The sequence below is a fragment of the Seriola dumerili genome, unplaced genomic scaffold, assembly GCF_002260705.1.
Source record: "Seriola dumerili isolate Sdu_G_001 unplaced genomic scaffold, Sdu_1.0 BDQW01000052.1, whole genome shotgun sequence".
NCBI classification, from domain to species: Eukaryota; Metazoa; Chordata; class Actinopteri; order Carangiformes; family Carangidae; genus Seriola; species Seriola dumerili.
The window spans coordinates 5,141,511-5,162,005 of NW_019174307.1; the positions used below are offsets into that span (position 1 = coordinate 5,141,511).

At 39.9% G+C, this 20,495-nt stretch overlaps 2 protein-coding genes across 2 annotated transcripts; both read left to right on the forward strand.

The window, feature by feature from the left end:
* The first annotated feature begins 9,264 nt into the window (after positions 1-9,264).
* Positions 9,265-12,517, forward strand: cryba2 (crystallin beta A2). The gene is made up of 5 exons (XM_022740874.1): positions 9,265-9,271; positions 10,155-10,342; positions 11,296-11,437; positions 11,770-11,912; positions 12,221-12,517. The coding sequence occupies exons 2-5, from the start codon at positions 10,185-10,187 to the stop codon at positions 12,366-12,368; spliced, it is 591 nt and encodes a 196-aa protein (XP_022596595.1). The 5' UTR covers positions 9,265-9,271; positions 10,155-10,184; the 3' UTR covers positions 12,369-12,517.
* Positions 12,518-14,513: 1,996 nt separating this feature from the next.
* fev (FEV, ETS transcription factor) lies at positions 14,514-20,204 on the forward strand. The gene is made up of 3 exons (XM_022741067.1): positions 14,514-14,568; positions 18,021-18,092; positions 19,284-20,204. The coding sequence occupies exon 3, from the start codon at positions 19,343-19,345 to the stop codon at positions 19,823-19,825; it is 483 nt and encodes a 160-aa protein (XP_022596788.1). The 5' UTR covers positions 14,514-14,568; positions 18,021-18,092; positions 19,284-19,342; the 3' UTR covers positions 19,826-20,204.
* The last annotated feature ends 291 nt before the right edge of the window (positions 20,205-20,495 follow it).

Genomic DNA, 20,495 nt, shown 5'->3' on the forward strand with positions numbered 1-20,495 from the left:
TTGGTAAAATGTTTTACAAAGATAACCATTAAAATGTGTTAATTAATTTTTTAATTATTCCTGTGTAAATAAAGTTGATAGGGGTTTGCAAAAAATATATATCTCTGGCTATTCAGTTGCCTGATTTCATATTCTATCTCACAATTCATTCATTTTCTTGTTCAAACTTGCTTGTTGTTTGTGTAAAGTTGGACTTGTGAGCGACTGATCAAAACTGAAGCAGCAGAGGTGGAACTATACTGACTTTCAGTCATGCTGTATTAGTCATGCTTCAAAAACTGGATCCTACACTTCCCATAATGCAACTCAGTATCTGGGCTTCCATTAGACCCCCCCCCCCTCCCCTCCATGTTATATGCTTTCATCTTTCCAACGGTTTTTAAATGCAGGTTTACTGCCAGTCTCATTTAAAACGGTAAAATACATAGTACAACTGTTTTGTCAAGCTGAGTGGTAGCTACTAACCATAACTGGTGAACTGACCTTTTTGAGTGTCGAATTGGAGGACTGACTTGAAGTTTGCAAACAAAGAGGTCCCATCCATAGAGCAGTAACAAGATATCTGCTATAATTGTGGATGTTGTGTAGAACAGCATCTGCTGTCAGATGATGGGTTATTAAAAGTCATTTTACAGTCATTTAAAAACATTTTTAACAATTATTTTCTGTAAATTCATGCATAACTGACTAGATGTTAGATCTAGATATCTATATCTATATCTGTCTATCTATCTATCTATCTATCTATCTATCTATCTATCTATCTATCTATCTATCTATCTATCTATAGGCCTATATACATATTTTATTCAGAGGCCATTAAGAAAAAAATAATTTGCTATAATAGCTGGAAAAAGAGCACACAGAGTCCAGCACTGATATCGTTGAACCAACTCGACAACAGATCAAATTAAACCCCAAACATTTTCCTTCCACAACATCGAGGGGGTTCCAACTTTTTTCCCCAAAGTTGTTGGGCCAGCTTGGTGAGCCACCCTGCTGCTCAAAGTCATTTGCAAGGTATATGATATGGAAATGATGCCCGAGCTGGCGCTGAATAGGACAAATTGAGCAGGTCGGCAGGTAGCTACGTTACAATGAGCCTTTTTACAGGCACAAAGGTCACACTCGTTGCCTGGCACAAAGAAGGGGGAGGGCGGGAGGGAGGGCGCTTTGGATGGAGGAAAAGGGTTGGTAAGAATAATTCAAATCCTGTGTGTGTGTGTGTGTGTGTGTGCTGGGGAGGCGCGCGCGCACACACACACACACACACACACACACACGCGCGCGCGCACCCTTCCCCCTTTATGTCAATATTGGATCAGAGCAACGCACCGTGCGACAGGTGTCTGTGCGCACCCTGAGGATCCTCTCTCCCGTTTTCATCCAGGAGGAGGGGTGGCGAGCGAGAGAGAGAGAGAGAGAGAGAGAGAGAGAGAGAGAGAGAGAGAGAGAGAGAGACCATGTAGAGGTATAAAAGGTGTATACCTGTCACTACCAGCACACATTCAGTGCGCGTAAAAGGTGAGACAAACCTGATCCAGGTTGTGCATGTTGACCTTTATTTCTCTGCCTCTTCTGAAGGTAGGTTATAGGCTTTCCTCTCCTTCTTTATTTCGTTCAGAGTATCCTATTCTTACAATACTTTATGTTGCTTGTTCTAACTTTTCCAAATCTCCCTCCAGAAGGTTGCCTGACAACAGAGAAGCCAGCTGTTACGCGCTCAGCACATCTCTCCCTGGGACCATCCTCACCCTGTGAAAGTTTTTTGTGACTTTTTCATGTCCGTATTTGCTTCACGTTGAGCCTCACGTACAATACCTGAAGATGAAGTTTTGTTCGTTCGGCTCGCGTTATGCAGGTACGGGTTGGCAACTGAAAAAAGCACAAAGTTGTTTTTTTTTTGTTTTTTTATCACTGTTGTTAGTGCTGTAAAGTTTAAATTCATACAAATGATGGAAAATAATTTTAGGAGGTTTGTTCTCACTAGTTTTCAGTTTTAATCGAGGGCGCCAAATAGGTGAGGCCAGATGTTGCTGCCAGTGTGCAGCACAAGTGAGACTAATTCTTGTAATGAAAAACAAAGGAACTAAAATCTATAGGGTTTATTTCTAAGAAGTGACGTCAGGACCATCGCTCCATCTAAGACTTCTCAATAACAACATAGTTTCAGTAACTGAAGCACCAGGTGTAGAGGATATTTCACTCAGTGGGTGACCTTATTTGCATACAGGTGGCAACAGGCAATGGTCTATAGAAAGCAAAGGCAGCCTTGAACCAACATGTCACTTGACTTGTGGAGTCACAAACATTTACCCAAGGGTAAACTAAAATAATGAAAACCTCATGGAAAAGTGAAAGCTCGACTCACTTGAGTAGATTCTTTGTGTTTTTGACCAAAGTGCGAAAAGCAAAGACAGGCTTAGAACAGGTGATGATATGAAGGCAGGAAGTTCCAGCTTAAATCCAACATTCTTTTTCTTGTTTTTTTTTTTTTTTTTTTTTTTTTTTTTTTTTGCTTTTGAAAAGGTAAAATATACCAGCTTCACATCAATCCATATGTTCATGTGAAACCTGCTGGTTCGAACCTGTCTGTTCAGGTCAGTGATACTATCACTACTGATAAACCTGTAATTGATGCTCATCTTTAGTCAGCAGTTGTACCACCTTTATGTGTCTATTTGAACTGCCCCTGGACGATATCCTGTTGTATTTACTGAAAACATTGACATTTACAGTGATAGGGACGATAATCTCTGTGTCTCCCTGTGGAGCTTTTTTTGATAATCATTATCCCGTTGACACATTCATGATGACAGCGTGTATTTTCCACTGGGGGCCTATTCATTACTGTCCATCTCCTACGTCACGAACTGAGGCTGCAGGCGAGCACCAGGGAGCAGGGAGATGGGCTTAATGGGAGGTTATGTTAATCATTAACTAAACATTAACCACACAAAGCAGACATCTGATATGGGCCATCTGTCATATCGGTGCTATGATGTATTTGGCCATTGCACTTTAACCACTTTAAACACTTCTTTTTTTTGTGATTGATTCTTATGTTAAAGATAATAGATGCAATGCAGTGTTTTAGTGTCTAATTTAAATGTACATCGTTTGTTTTGTTTTTTTTAAATCCAGGTCATAATAAATTGATGATTGCAGTGCAAGCATACTACCCTCCCTTACTAAAAAACTACCCCTTTTGAATTTCTCATTTCAAACTAATTCATCCAAAAACAAAGCTGAAGCTGCTCCCTTACAATCTGGTGGAAACATGACAATGAAGACCAGCCCTGCAAACAAAGTGCCAAAACACAGTAAATCCATCATATATTTTAACCATCATGTATCGTTTTCCTGTCTGTTTAATCGATTGAAATGAAAAACTGAAACCTTCAGCAAAGACTATAGGTTCAAACTACCTTCCTTTAAAGTCCTTAAAAGTTGAAATGTTGCCTTATATTTAATCTACATATACACCAGCAGTGACATAAGAGTAAAACACAACTGTTCTCAATTTTCCTTACTTGAAAAATGACTGGTTTTACCATCGGTTTGGTTGAGAATCAACCCCGTTATACAATCAAAAGTAATTTTGAGCGGCCCCTCTGTGGCATTTGGATCTATAATTTAAATACTGATTATGCTGTCCCACAGTATAGCATGTCCACCTCCTCCACTGAGCTCATCTCCTTTAGGTATCATCATCTTACAAGAGACATTATGACAAAGCCAGTCCTACATGTCATTATTTACCTGCAGAGCCTATTTGCCGCTGCTTGAAGCTCTAGTCAATATTTGTTTAAAGCCAGAGGAAGGGAAAACTCACACTCCTCAGTATCCTGGTTACCTTGCCCCGATTGAAACCGACTGTCCCAACTGGTCCTGCTGCTGCTGCACCCTTCCTACCCGCTCCAGGAGCAGCATTAGCTCACAAGTAATTTGTTTAGGATTGAATGTGGAGGCTTAGCCACCTGTTTTTTTTTTTTCTGTATCAGTGAAAGAGTCTGAATGGTGTCATGTCAGGAAGTTTGGTTCCAGTGCAGCAAACTGTTTGAACCATTGAATCATATTTGAAACACTGTGGAGCACGTGGGAAATATTTTTATTGAATTGAATGACAGGCTATGTGGTAATGTCAGTCAACACTTTTCAAAGCGACATGAGACAAGCATCTTTGTCAAAACTGCAGGAACACTAGTGTATAGCAGTGTTTACAATGGTGAGTCAGTCCTTTTTCTGTACATGACAAATCCAGTCTTACACTGCAGAAACTAAGCAGTTTATTGTATTTTTACTCTCAATACCTGACAACACGCTGCAGGAGAGAGCACTGTAGTCTAGATGGGACAGAAACATGTTGAACTTGTCAAACAGTTATCCATAATATACCTTTATAGATTTGTTTTATATTGACTGGCCTGGAAATCAGCTCGCCATTGCAAACATAAGTCATTTTCTTCCCTGTTTGAAGCATTAGTCAGCTATATGAAAGGAGTAGGCATACACACAAATAGCATTAATATACAGAATAGTAAACTGTGGATTTTGAAGAAGAAGTGATATCTTTAGCACATGTTATGCACCAGAGCACTGAAACTCTTAATGCAATATACTGTTTACTTAATCTTGTCATTCTGTTTCAGCATATTACAATTCTGCTGCAACTCTTTATGTACTGGAGCAATCCTTCCTCTGTTGCTCTTCGGAACCCCCCCCCCTCCCCTCCCCCCGGTTGTGACCCTATGAACTCTGCAGGGCCATACTGTATCAGTATCATTATAACCACTGCTTGTATCTGTACAGCAGAGACATGATTACATTTGTGGTGCCTGCCAAACTGTTTGCTGTAAATGGTGGAGCAAGTGTTTCCCAGAGGGTGTGTGTGTGTGTGTGTGTGTGTGTGTGTGTGTGTGTGTGTGTGTGTGTCTGTGCTGCCTGTGGGCTGTGTGCTGTTTCCTCTGACAGTTACTGATAATGAAGAGTCATGCAAATGCCCGAGGCCTGCTCCCACCCCTGGTTGGCTACTCTGTGCCTTTGTCTGGCTCTCTGATGGTAGAGTGAAGGGTGATGATAACATTTAAGATCTCGGAAAAGGTAACTGCAAGGTTTGTGTGTGTGTGTGTGTGTGTGTGTGTGTGTGTGTTGCCTGTCATCCCAATTCATGGGTACTTCATGCAGAAAATATCATAATCTACATTTTCTCTCGCTTTGTTTCCTGAAGGTAAATCCAGCTGCTTGTGTGTCAGCGCAGAGATCAGTGAGGACAAATGGAGGTGGTACGAGCAGATGTCCCGCTCGCATCATCCTTACCTGGATTAGTCACCATGGTAACCTTCCACCTGAAGGAGATCATTTATTCAGTGCAATCTGTGTGTCAGTGTGTATGTATGTTAGCATGCACATATACAAACAGTCAGAGGCGTGTGTGTGTGTGTGTGTGTGTGTGCTTGCATGCAAACACGTTTGTGTGAGTGTGTGTGCAGGTGGATTCACTGACTATTCAAATAGTTCCGACTCACACTGACCCAGAAAAAAACAAGATCTCGCTCAGCAGTGTTAACACACCTCCTGCACCACAAGCTATTTATACAAATACAAAATATTAATGTATATTATTCCTACATATTCCATCATTTATTTGCATTAAGAAGTAAAGATGAGGGTTGTATTTATCTTTTATACATTTTCTGCATATTAAATGAACTCTTTCATATCATTAATGCACCCAGTGGCATCCCAACACATCAAATCTGAAAGCAGACCTCATATGTGTGTGTGTGCCAATGCATTGCTTTTTAAAAATATGGATGTCATCCTACGAGGAAACAAGCACACTGCATTTCATTATGATTATATCCAAATGTTTGTTCAAATATGAAGCTATATTTTCAAAGGGATCACATAGATAGACAACAAAAGCTTTTTTCATAATAAAATGAGAGAGCAAAAAAACCCCAAAAAAGACAAAACATTCACCACCATGTGTGGAAATCATTAAATGGTGGAACAAGATGCAAAAACTTGAGGGATGAAGACGAGCACACCAGAACTTTTCCAGGACCAAACTCACTTAAAACTGTGAAATCTTAATGGAACAGTACGGTGCGCCTGGTACTGTGAAATGATCTAATGATTTGTGACCATTACATGACCACACAGCAACGTAATCAGGTAATGCCTCCCAGTATATTGCTGTCAGAACCATTAGACCGTCACCATCCCTAATATTTTGCATTTAACTGCCTGAGTGAAACGTAGAAGCAAATGTTTGTCCTGCTCCAAACATAAACCGATCTGGGAGGAGGAAAAGGTGAAAGATGAATCAAGATGGATCATGAGTTGAAAATCTGATCTATGATAAGGGATGAAGATAAAAATTTCCTCTAACTTTGGCAAACTCTATCCTCGCGTTAGCTGATCTTCCACACACACAAACAAACACACAGAGACAGTACAATATTTACATGTTTAACTTTCACCAACACTTGAGTTTTACACTTTCTTTGTCATCCTGGAGGTGTATCAAGTTGTCCATTTTGTGGCGGTAAAGATAGTCCACCATTATGGATTAATCTCAGGTGTAATATTAGAAGAATGAATATTAGAAGATGGTTTGTGTCTCTAACTGTGAAAAATAGAATTTAAAGGGCATAAAAGTGTCAAAATTAGCTGCTGCAGCTCATTGATCATTAGCCAAACTAATGACTACTGGCTTCTGATGCCTGAATAGAAGTGATGAAGTTATGTTGCTGTTGCCTCCGGTGCTGAGGGCAAACAGTAAGACTTGATAGCAACACAGTTTGTTCTATATTTGAAGATGGAGAAAAAGCAGATGTGTCATATGACCAGTGAGAGGAAATGAATGGGTTTTTTTTAATACAGCCAGATAGGGATTCAAAGTAGAACTGTACTAGCTTTGTACTGGACTACACTATCCCTGGCCCATGCAAATCCCCGTATTTAACAGTGAAATAAGCTCTGCAGTATGTGTGTGTGTGTGTGTGTGTGTGTGTGTGTGTACATGGTAAGGATCTACAGCTTCTTACCAGACCTGCAGAAAGCAGATGGAAGTCCTTCTTTATGCAGCCAACCACCAACCCACCCACACACACACACACACACACACATGTGGAAGAACATGTACACACACTTACATGCACACACCCAAACACAACATCTGTGTCTATATAAGCCTGTTGTTTCACCTGCCCATCACCTGCTCTGGGGGTAAGCACAGTGACACACACACACACACACACACACACAGACACACACACACACGTGTAAAGAGAAAGACAATGAATGGGTTAACAGAGGACAATGAGAAAGCTGTTCATACAAGTAAAGAGCTCACACATACCCTCAGGTGGAACCCCCACACCCCTCACCCCACCTCCCACACACACATCTCATACACACACACAGAACCAAACCAGCACACATTACTGACAAAAATAATTTCCATTCAATATAATGTAATTGTTACTATGTCTGGCAGTAGGTGCTTCCATACATATTCTATTGCTGCTGTGCTTCAAGTCAGAGCCACAGGCTGATGACTGAATGTTAAAGAGCCTGTTTTACGAGCCTCTACCACCCTGAGTGTAATAGATATCTCCGCCACTAGATGTCACCAATGATGAAGGAAAATATGTCACTAAAATACAGCGATTTCCTGCTTGACACAACACTGCGGATTTTATTGAAACACTGATGCACTGAAGAATCACAAAACGGGCACGATGAAATAATAGAAAGAACAGGCAGATATAACAGAGTCAAGATACAACAACTCTGACATGGAAAGTCTCATTTTTAAATCATTAAGAATTCAATAGTGCCCAGTTAGCAATGGAGACATAATATTTTATCAGTGCTCAATTAACATCATATGTTGTGTAATTGAGTGAGATTTTTTTTGTCCCCTAAACTGAATTATGTCATTTATTCATTATAGAAATTAAAATATATCATCACAAAGACAAGTAAACAATAGCATTAACAGAAAGTGCATAAGCACAAAGAAGAACAACATTATACATGACTGTGAGTGGGGCTTCATTCATGATATAAAACATGTCAGTGTGCTCTTTTACAGTCCTTGTTTGCTGACAGTAAAACTATTCAAAACACAATGCTGGAGCCTGGTGTGGCTCCCATAATTACAGGACTATTCATTCAGTGACCAACACTGTGCAACATACATATTATCTGTGTTGTGTGAAGCTTCAAAGGCTGTAACTATCTGTAAACCCATTGGTTGAGAAACATAATATACCGATAATTTATATGATCAAAATATCACATTGGAAATAGCAAATTGGAATTAAGCAGGAATGACTGAAACATCCTTCCTCTCTAAGAATTGATACAGTTTCTGTGATGTGTTATAAAACATACGTACATTAAGAATGTACTCCAAGCAACTCTGTTATTCACTCCTTACAAATCTCATGATTATTATTACTGAAAGCCTATAAATATTTGCTTCTTACAATAAAATACTTTTCTTTTTTATATTTTCATATTTCCAATATGAGAACTGATGGGTTACCAAGCTACGACACTTTTCTCTGGAGCATGTAATACTCCCACCAACATATTTGAGTCCTGTGACATTGTGTAGCATATCGATTATTTTGGGGATGAAGTTCAATTCTATAACCAGAACTATATGAATGAAAGCCAGAGATGCAAAAACCAGGTTTCCAAATTGATCCTGTTCAGAAAGTGCTACTACCACTGTGGCTTTTTACTATAGCACTTCATCCCACTGACTCTTTCCAGATCAACCATTGGAAAAGAAAGCTATAAGAATGCCCTCTAGATGACATGTCCTAATACTGACTGTGTGGGAAGCCTTGGGCCCTTTTCCCACCTCCAGTTTAGGATCCAGTTTACCTACACCAGAGTGAGAGAGAGGGGATCAGCTCCCAGAATGTGTCTATTATCCTGCCACACCAATCAAACTGTTGTGTCAGTGTGTTACCATTGTATAGTCCTGGGTCAGGTTGCCACAGAGCATGGCTGCCATATTGATGACTAAGTCAGTTTGGGCTCTGAGGACAATAGTGCTCTGGAGCCTCCACAAAGCGCGAGGCTAATGCTCCCCTTTCAGCCGGCCCGTTCAGCTGCTGAGTGTGCAAGGCTGCTGGGCAAATGGAGTGGCTTTGGTCCAGGGGGCCTGGCCCTATAAAAGCGCAGGCGAGGGTCCCTTCCCCGACATTGATTATACTGGATCTGTCCCACCTCAGTACTGTCTGTAAGTATATCAACACACTAGCTCAGGCTCAGCTGAGAGACTGCAATCAGGGGTCAGCTCTGTGTACTGGGGTGGAGCCTGACAGCCACCAGGATGCTGCTCAAAACTCTGCATTTGATAGATAGACTGCTATGGCTGCAATTTAAATGAGGCTGGATTTGCTAAGAGTAAAAACATGGAAGCCACCTCATACTTTTGCTTTTAGGGTAAATTGGTTTGTACCTCAGCAGCCAATTTTTACAGGGAAAGCTGGCAAGATGATGCCTTACTGGTGCGCTTGTGTTTGGCCTGTAAACATCATACAAACATAAAAAAAAAAAAAAAAAAAAAAAAAAAAAAAAAAAAAAGAAAATGAAAAATTCTGAAAGTAAGAGACTCCAGTTTAGCATTATGCTTTTAAGTTGTCGCTGTCGCTTACAGATACTGTGTATGGTTTGGTGTTGTGGCCTTTGCTTTCTGCAGAACTGCTATAGTTGAGTTACAGGTTGCTCTTAGAATAGAATCTCTTCCACTGAAACAGAGACTAATCTGTACTGTGGAGAGATGGGAAAATGATGAATGAGTAGACTTTTTCACCTCTAGTGACACCTTTGGAGGGAGACCTTAACAGAAATTTCTTTCCAGAGTAAAATGTTACAGTACAATAATAGCACATCTTTTTCTTCAAACTAAAATGCAATGGTTGTAGCTGTAAGATCATTTGGATAAACGCTAGCCTCAGCTTGTTAGAAGTCTGATTAGGATGAGGGGATCCTCAAAATATTTGTTAAAATGTTTCACTTAGTACTGTTGCCTTCTACATCTACTCTGGATATCCAGAGATTGTCATTTCCATCCATCTAACATCAAACTTTTTTTTTCTAAAACCCTCTTCCTTCTTCAGAGAATAACCCCCAAGGGAGAAGCAGCAACCATGAACACTCAACAGATGGAGCAGATGGGCCAGTTCAAGATCACAGTCTGGGAGGAGGAGAACTTCCAGGGAAAGCGCTGTGAGTTCATGCTGGAGTGCCAGAACATCATGGAGAGGGGCTTCAACAAGATCCGCTCTATCAAGGTTGAGAACGGACCGTAAGTCGACATTGTTGGTGACTTTTCTGGTTGTCTGTGTGGATCATGATCAGAAAATTTCTCCTATTCCTGTTGCCGCTTCAGTATGTGATTCATTTTACCGTGTTTGCACATATTGAAGTTTATGATGAGGACAGATTTCAGACAATCTGGTAGAATCTGGTTAGAATTTAGAAGAATGCCCTTACTGCATGAATAGTATTAGAGTAATATTGAGAGTGAGTCAGATTTTTACAGTATGTTGGTCTTCATATATTTTATCAAATACACATTATTGCTTAAAAACACAGTGGTTAACTAAGAGCCATACAACATCTAATAAAATCGCATCATTTATCTTATTTTATCTGCTTGAAAAAGTCTGATTAAAGCGACACACGACTCAAACACCAACTCTAATCAACAAGTAGAAAAAGCAAGACAACAAAAACCATAAAATACAGCCTACGGCATTATTACGTTGCCAGTTGGCATGTGTCGTTTGCGTGTGTATGTGCACGCATCCAAGTGTGACCCTGTTGTGATATGAGTTGGCTGTGTGCAGCTGCTGGCTGAGAGCCAGAGTGTCTGACTGACTGACGATCTGATAAAAAGCCCTGGGTGCAGCAGCAGCAGCAGCAGCAGCAGCAGCACCGGTAGCAGTGGAGGCAGAGCAGCAGTATCTAATGTTTGCTTTGTGCTCCCAGTGACAAAAGAAGCTGCATGCTGATTTCACTCGAGGCCATTCTGTGGGCGTTGGGCTCTATTGTTTAACAAAAATGTCAATTTCAGTATGGTTGCTGCACTGAAACTACTTTGTATTTAATGGGTCATTATAGGTTTTTGAGGTATCTGAGCTCATCTACTGTTTTAGTTTTAATGTATTTTTTCCTCTCTTGATTATTTTCTCTCTATTTTTACTTCCTCTTGGCACACTTGAACTCAACATTTCTATCCTTGTCTCTGTTCTCCAGTTGGGTGGGTTATGAGTACCCAGAGTTCCAGGGACAGCAGTTTATCCTGGAGAAGGGAGACTACCCTCGCTACGAGGCCTGGAGTGGAAACAGCAGCTACAGAACCGAGCACATGCTGTCCTTCAGACCCATCAAGTGCGCTGTAAGTTGCCTCATCCTCCAGTTCATCCTTTTTTTCTTTTTTTTTTTTTTTTACTAGTCAGCCTCTGTCAGCTGCCATACACCCCTGCCCCACCCTCCTTCACAAGACCCATCACCCATCCCTCTTGAAACCAGCCGCACTCTTTGAACCCAAACATTACTTTAGGCCAGCATGATTTACCACATTTAACTGTGGCTTTTGCTATGACCCCGATCTCCCACATCCTCCATCTAATTACATCTAAATATTTATAACAGTTACCACACCAACACCTTGCCCCAATGTTGCAGCCTCATCACAGCTTTGCTCTGTCTCTGTCTCTTTCTCTGCAGAACCACAGTGACAGCAAGGTGACCCTGTACGAGTGTGAGGACTTCCAGGGCCGTAAGTTTGAGATGTGCGATGACTACCCCTCCCTACAGGCCATGGGCTGGTGCAGCAAGGAGGTGCCTTCTATCAAAGTCAACTCAGGAGCGTAAGTTATACACCTACGTACCACCTTGTTTATTGGTCTCTATCTCTGTCTCCTGTTACATTACCACCGTTTGCTGCCTCCAGTTTCATCTCCAGGCTTCAGTTTAGTTTTGTCAAAATACATGAATTATTTTAGTCATGTTAGAATAGGTCCATCTATCCTGACTGGGTGTAATATGGAGAGGATAATAGGTGTAAAAAAAAAATCAATACATTTATATAGTCTGGACAGGCTAAACCTTCACCAACACACTGATTATTTACTGTCTGACTGTTGTAATGACTCACCTGCTCTCTCTCTGCCTGCAGCTGGGTGGCCTACCAGTTCCCTGGTTACCGTGGCTACCAGTACATCCTGGAGAGAGACAGACACCAAGGCGAGTACAGAAACTACAATGAGTACAGCACCCAGGCTCACACCAACCAGGTGCAGTCCATCCGTAGGATCCAGCACTAAGCCTTCACTCTGCCTGACCCAACCCTGAAAAAAAAAACTCTCCCCGAACCCCTTCCTCATCTTGAACCCCGGACAGACCGCTGTCACAGAACACTAGATGGACAAACCCTTTCTATCACTCTGTGGCTCTGCATGTATGGATATCTAACTACCTACTTCTACTACCATGCTAAAGCATGTTCTTGAAATAGGAAATAAAGGCTTTTCTTCAAAACTAGAGGCTGTTTGTTGGTATTCCTTTTTCTTTTTTCTTTTTTTTTTAATAATAAAATTTATCAACCCAATTAAAATAAATGAAAAATCGAAAGGTCAGAGAAACTGGCTGCAATTATTGGCTATACTGAACAATCAATTAGAACTGTCAAACTGTCAAAAGGCTTTGGTTATGATGGTAAGTCATACCACAGACAAAGCACTGCAAAGTCAGAGCCCATATTCTCTTTTAGCTCCACAAATCAGAAAGAGGTTTCGCTCTGTATTCATTTAAAGTAAATATTCAGCACACCAGTGAACATACATGGAAAGATTTGATTCTGTTAGGCTTTAGCATGTGTAATATTGTTCTTGTCAGACTGTATTCCTATTTCCAATAAACAAGAGCACAAGATCACATGCGTTTCTATTATTTGTTCTTCAGTTGTTCCAGGCAAACTTCGCCCTAAATGGCCAATAAAGTGAATCTGTATGAAAAGCACCAGATAACCTGAGGCAGCTGACAAGTCTGATACCGTGCGATTTATATTATTGACTTAAATCTGAGTGAAATAAATCATCTTTTAAAAACAGAATCCATTCAGATTGATGTTCTCTGGCTCTTGCTTGGTTTGTCTCTCTGATGTATCAAATGTTGTGTGTGTAGCCTTAACAACCAAAACAAAGCCAGGCACAGAGGTAGCTTAACTTGACTGTAAATACCTCAATGGGCTGACAAAGATGCAGGCACTCCAGCTGCTCCATGGTGTCAGCACACATGCAGCCGACCTTATTTAACCTGTTTCATTATTCTTACAGCACTTTGAAAGAGAAGAGGGAGGATCTCAGAAACAAAATGTCATCTGTGTAATGTTTTAGTTACTGATGTAAAGTAGGGCTATATGCTCTGTCCAAGGTCCTGAACCCTGTTTGAATAAGTGGCCTGTAAGATGACCCACTGTAGAGGCATATTACCTCAAATACAAATTCACAAAATGGTTTAGAAGATGCACAACACAACCATCGACCTGAACAATTCATGTCCCCAAGCCTTACACTGTAAATGCTGTATTACAACTAGACTACTAACTTCTCCTGCTTACCTGTGAAAAACCTTTCCAAGATACCAACTTTCCATGAGTTACTGAAAACAGGTGTGGTTTCACCTTTGTAACTATACATTTCTCAGATAATTCAATGGGCTTTTACATTTTTATTATTGAATGAAAAACATACAAGAATTTTTAAACCAAAAAGAAACACTTGATCCTTTAGTTAATCTAAAAGAAAAACAAAAAACAATCAAACTCACCAAATGTGGTTTTATTGGACAAAGACTCAGTGATAGAGTTCACGTCTATAATATTGTGCAGTGCATTCATTAGTTAAACCTAGATGAAAGCCAAACCGTTCTATGTTTCCCTTATAATATGTTTGCAAATCACACAGGTGGAGATGTAGAGGTAATACAGAGAAGCAGAATAGTCAGGTGTGGAGATTTCAGCTGCAACTACCCAGCATCAGAGAGAGGCCCGGATATATATATATATATATATATATATACCAGAAATGACCATGGATGTAATCTCTGACAAAAACTCTGATTTACAAATTAAAAAACCTGGCACATAACAACAATTCTTCATATGAAAAATCTAGTAGCTTAGCATTTGTTTGTTTATTCCAATGTGATACCATCATGTTTATCTTTCAGCCGCATGCCGGGATCCTGGAGTGTGTTTACCTCCACACACACTCCTCCTGTTGGTCCAGGACGTAGGATTCCGTGTTACACACCCACAAGCCTGCAATGGCTCACAGTCCCACACCCAAAAAAACAGGATCTTTTAATAAATGTGTAACTATGCACACACACCTTTCTCAAATATACATTCCTCTGCAGACTGATTAAAGAGGCTGCACTCGGGAGGGAGCAGAGGAGTGACACTTGAGTGGTGTAGTAAGTTGCAAGCTGGGGTACTTCGGCTACACAGGTCAGGTCTCCGAGGTAGGTTTGAGACTTTTACATAGGCATTTTGCAATGATTCTTTTTTTTAAATAAGGTTGTTAGGACTGATTACTCTATTTATTTTTATTGATAAGAATTACAGTAGATTTTTAAAATAGAGAAATGTGTTTACAATATGAAATGACATAATTTGGCTTGAATGTTTACATCTATCAAAGTCTATCTTAAATTTACTAACTAGTTAATAACTAAGTGGAGCACCTGCATAATGATGGTTTAAGTTTATGGATATATGCAAGACTAACATGCTGTCAGGTGGCAAAGGTTACCTATAGCCTAGGTTAGTAAGTTGAAATGATAATAAAGTTTTTTATGGAAATTAACCAAATCCTTGCTTTTCTGAAAACATTTATGTCTTGTTTCTTTGGGTTGATGGGTCTCTGGCCTCATGCTGATCACTGACTGCAGGTTACCCACTTTTAAATCCAGATTTAGCTGCCTCTCCATCAGTGGATACAGTCTAGCTTTCGAGGCTTGTTTTAAGTTGCCTGCGACTTGTACTTGGACACAGGCAGCTAAAGCAAGTCTGGGACGCCAGAGACGCACCTACAAGTCCAGTCCTGAGGAAGTGCTGCCATGTGAAGAGTGGAAAATCCAGCTTTTAGTCCAGGTGGAAGGGACATGCATGGGAAATATACTGTTTTCTGGTGAAATCTGTATTTACCAATTACGCAGGATTTTGTCTTTTGTCATATTGTTGGTGCAATCTGCTTTTACAAAGTCTGATTATGTGAAGTGGGAATTATATGTTCTAACTTTACTTTCTATAACTGACCGTTTAGTAAAATAAACAAAATAACCTGACATGTAAATATATATTACCCTGAGCTCAGTCAGCTGTACTGCATTGTTTCTTCAGTGGGTGTGCATGTTTGAGCTCAGTCAGGTGACACAGAGGAAACACCTACACTGATGATGAATGATGAGCAGAACATTCACTTTCAGTTCAGTCAATACTGACGCTGCAAGTGTGATTTGAATTTAATGGTAGATGTCAGACTTTGAGATTTTCTGCTGTGTAATGTAATGTTATAATTCCATTTCAAGACATCAACATTTGTAGTTCAGAATTATTTTAAATTAGTGTTTGTGATTTTTTTCCCCCACCTTTTCGTGTGGTTGTTTTCACTTTTCCCCAGGGAAAGAGTTGAAAGTGAACTGTGTTTAGATTCCATATCGCAGGGCTGCAAACGCCATGTGTGTTTTTTTTTTTTTTTCCTTCCATGGATAGTAGAGCTGTGTCTCTTTACGTCATGACACCTACGATGCATTTTACAGCTGGAGAAACACGATGCCGATGCTTGTATAGGTCTTTTTGAAATTATTTAATTGGCCTTTTTTTTTATATTGATTGAATCGCTTTCAATGAACATGTATAAGGAGAGACAGAAGTGTGACAACAAAAGTCCTGGAATCAAACCGGGGATATTATGGTCAGATGGCGCACATCTTAATCCACTAAGCCACCAGGACACCTCCTCCTTTAGCTATAGCCTTTATCATCCAGGTATTTTGACACATTCACAAACTACACTAATTTCGCTTTTAACCTTATATTTGTTGCTTTACTCACTTGAAGGTGTTTCAGCAATGGTAGCTGCAGTTTTCACAATAAAAGGCTTTGAAATGTAACAATAGGCCTAATTGATCACGAGGGATACTGATAGAGATCTGGTGTTGAAATGACATGTGATATAGATTCATTCATAAATAAACATTGAAATGAAATGTAATCACGGTGTTGTGCTGTATCATCAGCCAGCGTTGTCCACATTGTTTGCACCTGAATAAAATTTGAAATGTTCTGCATATCTGTGTGAATGGCAGAGACTGGTGTTTACAATGTGTCTGTTTCCCTTAAATCACCAGAATAGAACCAGTGTTAATGATAATACTGATCCTAAAAGGTGTGTATACTACATACATGCTGTAGGAAGAAAACAATACTGTGTGATCAGTCCAAACCAGGCTGTATAGCACAGGGCCATAAAGCCCATTGGCTTGGCACAATCTGGCTCTAAAAAAAAAAAAAAAAAAATAGAAGAAGAAGAAAAATATGAGTGGACATGATAACGTCAGTGAGCATCAGAAGCCATGGTTTTAAAGTTACAACCTCATTAGCCCCAGATTGAGGCTATATAACCTTAAACCCACAAACAGAAGGTTGAGGGGATGAAATGTTCTTGTTTTCTCGTGTGCACTGAAGCGTGCTTTTCAAGGTAAATGTTCTTTTCCCAACATGAAATAGGTCTTTGTTGTTTGCCCAGAGGTAAAGAGGCGGAAAAGTGAGGAGGATCTGAACTGGTTTCCATGTCAAACACTTCAATTCACCATAGAAACTCAGATCTTAACGTGGAAACTTTATTAAACTGTGATGGTGGATTGATAAGGGCCGAATTTCTATCGGCCTCTTTTTATTGTGGGCACCAGGCGGGCTGACAGAGGTAAATTGCTCTTTTAATTAAAGCAATGCACCAGGGGAAATTGCTGTCTGAATATTGTCTCAGAGATGGGGGCCAGTGACAGTTGCCTGGAAACTTCAATCTGTCCACCCGCATTTATTCCAGATCACAGTTATGAGATAAAGTTTAATAAAAATCGTTTCCTCCGCCACCAACGAAATGAAATCCAACCCTTTCTGAACAAGTGAACACAATGAGACAGGACTGCGGAGGAAACCTCATGTTCAACATGTATCTCTCAGGTTGGTCATTTTGTCCTGTAAAGACTTATAGAAACAGCCTGTTATAGTATGATTTTTTTTTTTTAAATACTGCCGGTTGTCGGTGTCCTGAGGCGGTGATGCTCCGTCTCCAGGGCAGAGCATTGTTCAGCCTTTTCAATCTGAAAGCCCGTCTGCTCTTTTGTCGGAAATCGGAAATCCTTTTTCCTGGACGCGTTTCCTGGCTCCTCGCGGAGGAGACCGCGAAGACGACATGCTTCACGCATTAGACCGCGACTGGACCGGGACACAACAGGATTTTAATCTTTTTTTTTTTTTTTACTTTTATTGAAATTTTGTGATGTTTAATATTTCACTTGCTCTGGTCAATTCTATAGGAACTTTTACACATTTTATGAAAGCTGTGCTCTACTGAGAGATTCTTTTTTATTTCTCTGAAAACAGATTTAAAGAAATTCATCTTCAGCTTGTATTTTATGTCATCATTATTCATCGTTCAATAGAAGATGTGACCGTGTTTTCTAGAAAATTCTGGACACAATAGGATTTGTTTCTCGCAGCAAAGCAATCATTAGTTCTATTTTTTGGCAGACGGTGTGAAATAGAGAGCAGGCCTGCAGCTGTTACAGAGAGCATCTTGTAATAATTTATAAACAGGGTGGACAAGGTGATGATGATGATGATGAGGATGATGATGATGATGATGATGATGACGACGATGATAACAATGTGTCTGTTTTGGTTTCAGATCCAACAGAAAACCTGTTGAAAGACAGCAAAGGAACATCATGGGGTCCAATAAACACAGGAGTACAAAAAGGTAAGAGAATGAACTCAGTGGTTCTTTCATTATCGCAGTGCAGGTCACAGTTATTTCATATTCATGAGCTTATTTTGATATGAAATAAGCTTTCCAGTTCTCCAACACAGTACATGAAAATATCAAGAATGGAATCATTAAAATTAAAAATAAAAAACTTTTAGGTAGTCCTATTTCTAATTATGTGAGAAAAACGTTTGGCCACAGTAACGAAACTGACATGAAAATAAAAATTCGAGGGATCAATAACGTTTATTATATTAACACTAAAGAAAAATCCAAATGATCAAAGCAGGATTGAATTGTGTTAAAGCAGCTCTAACTTGAGTTAACTCAAAAAACAACATATCCTATTTTCTCAATTCACAGTCATAGAGTTTGCAGCCACATTATGTTTGCTGGTGACAGACAAGAAAAAAAAACCCCAAATAAATCAATAGATCTATGATCATAGATCAAGGAAAATGCAAATAATAATAATAGTGATGAAACATTTAAATACATTAAAGAAAGTTCATCCGTCATTCATCCACAGCTCGTCACTGATTGGATTACACAGTGTTAACAGAGCTGGTGTTAGCACCTCTCAAAGACTGATGTAAAGGGAAAAATAAAGCTGTTGTCGTTTTCAAAATAAAAATATGAGTTAGTGTAAAAATATTTGACGAACTATGTTTAAAACAAAAAACGAGCATTGACTGACACTAGAGCGCCTACATGATATTTTACACCCGTGTTATGAATTAATAATTTGAAGAATACCATGATGTCTACAAACTGATGCTATAAGATGAATTAAAAAAAGGATCTCCAAGAAAAAAATGTATTTGCTTAGGATGCATTAAAATATGATATTAACATGTCATTTATAAAAATATCATTTTTAAATGATAGAAAGCAGGTAAATGCTACTTAAAATATAAACTGTACAAATTGAGTTCAAAGCATAAAAAACTATGCTGTCAGTCTAAATAATGTCTAACGGTATTAGTCTGTAATTTGTCTTGAAAAGTGACAATTTGCTGCCAATGTTAAATGTGAAATGTAGAAAATGTAAAATGTTCTGCACAAACCACAGAGACTGAATATTATTATTATCATATGGTTTCATATAAAATGTTTATTTTTCGTATCTTGCTTTGCACTGAAGGATTCGTTCATATGAACGCGTCTTTATTTGTCTCCACTCAGGCAGTGGGCAGATTCAGCTGTGGCAGTTCCTGCTGGAGCTCCTCTCTGACAGCACCAACATGTCGTGCATCGCCTGGGAGGGAACCAACGGCGAGTTCAAGCTCATCGACCCGGATGAGGTGGCCCGGCGCTGGGGGGAGCGCAAAAGCAAACCCAACATGAACTACGATAAGCTGAGCCGAGCGCTGCGCTACTACTACGACAAAAACATCATGACCAAAGTCCACGGCAAGAGATACGCCTATAAGTTTGATTTCCACGGCTTGGCGCAGGTGTGCCAGCCGTCCACCACGGAGCAGGCCATCTACAAGTTTCAGGGTAACTTCTCCCCGATTCCCTTCTCCGGGATTTCCAAACTGAACCTCGTGGCTCCCGGCGTGGGGCCGTCGGGTTTCTCCTACTGGCCTGGTTCCCCACCAGCGGCTCTGTATCACAGCCACAACCTCCAGCCTCCAGGGCCCTTTGGCACCGTGTCTCCGTCCCACATCAGCTGTGTCAACAACATCAACAGCCTGAGTAACATCAACAACCATTACAACTGACTATTAATGCGTCTTTTAGACAGACTGGGAGAATATTAACACCAAGAGTGATACAGCAATGAACGAGAGGACAGACAGGCCTATTTTGGTTAGTTTGCAGGTGAAAATACGGTTCCAGCCTCAAGCTGATTTGATTTGGTCAAAAATTAACGTTTTCAAACGACACGCAAGAATTAGCTCAACAGCACACAGCTGTTTATAAAAATGTAATTAAGACCTACAGTCATAGATGATGCTAGAACGACAGGTGTGTGTTAGAAAGACGTCTACAAACTTATACTTTGACAAAAAAATGTTTTTTCCCCCCAGTTCAAACCAACAGGCCAAGACGTCTTTACGCGAGCAAATCCTTCAATCCACTGCTGGCTGCCTATCCAATTACGCACAGTGGTTTGAACTTTTACGCGCGGTACTTCAATAATTATATTTGTCAAACTCAATAATTATATTAGTTAAATTTTAACCCATAAAAAGCCCAAATGTGGAATTTCCTAATTGCAGCCGCAACGTGTGAAATTTAATCGTATCAATAACAGTTTCCGTGTGGGAGACCTGTTTTCCAAATGAACAAATTATAGAATATTATTTAAAAAATAATGAAAAATAAATTGTTTTGTAACTGTCACTGCTCATCCTTTGCTGTTTCCCATGCCTTCATCCTTGAGTTCTG

What these genes read in the sequence shown, in the direction of transcription:
- cryba2 (XM_022740874.1), top strand. Translation starts at nt 10,185, where the DNA reads ATGAACACTCAACAGATGGAGCAGATGGGCCAGTTCAAGATCACAGTC. An exon ending in TCAGACCCATCAAGTGCGCT is followed by an intron (nt 11,438 to 11,769) that starts GTAAGTTGCCTC and finishes CTTTCTCTGCAG; the next exon opens with AACCACAGTGACAGCAAGGT. An exon ending in ATCAAAGTCAACTCAGGAGC is followed by an intron (nt 11,913 to 12,220) that starts GTAAGTTATACA and finishes CTCTGCCTGCAG; the next exon opens with CTGGGTGGCCTACCAGTTCC.
- fev (XM_022741067.1), top strand. Translation starts at nt 19,343, where the DNA reads ATGTCGTGCATCGCCTGGGAGGGAACCAACGGCGAGTTCAAGCTCATC.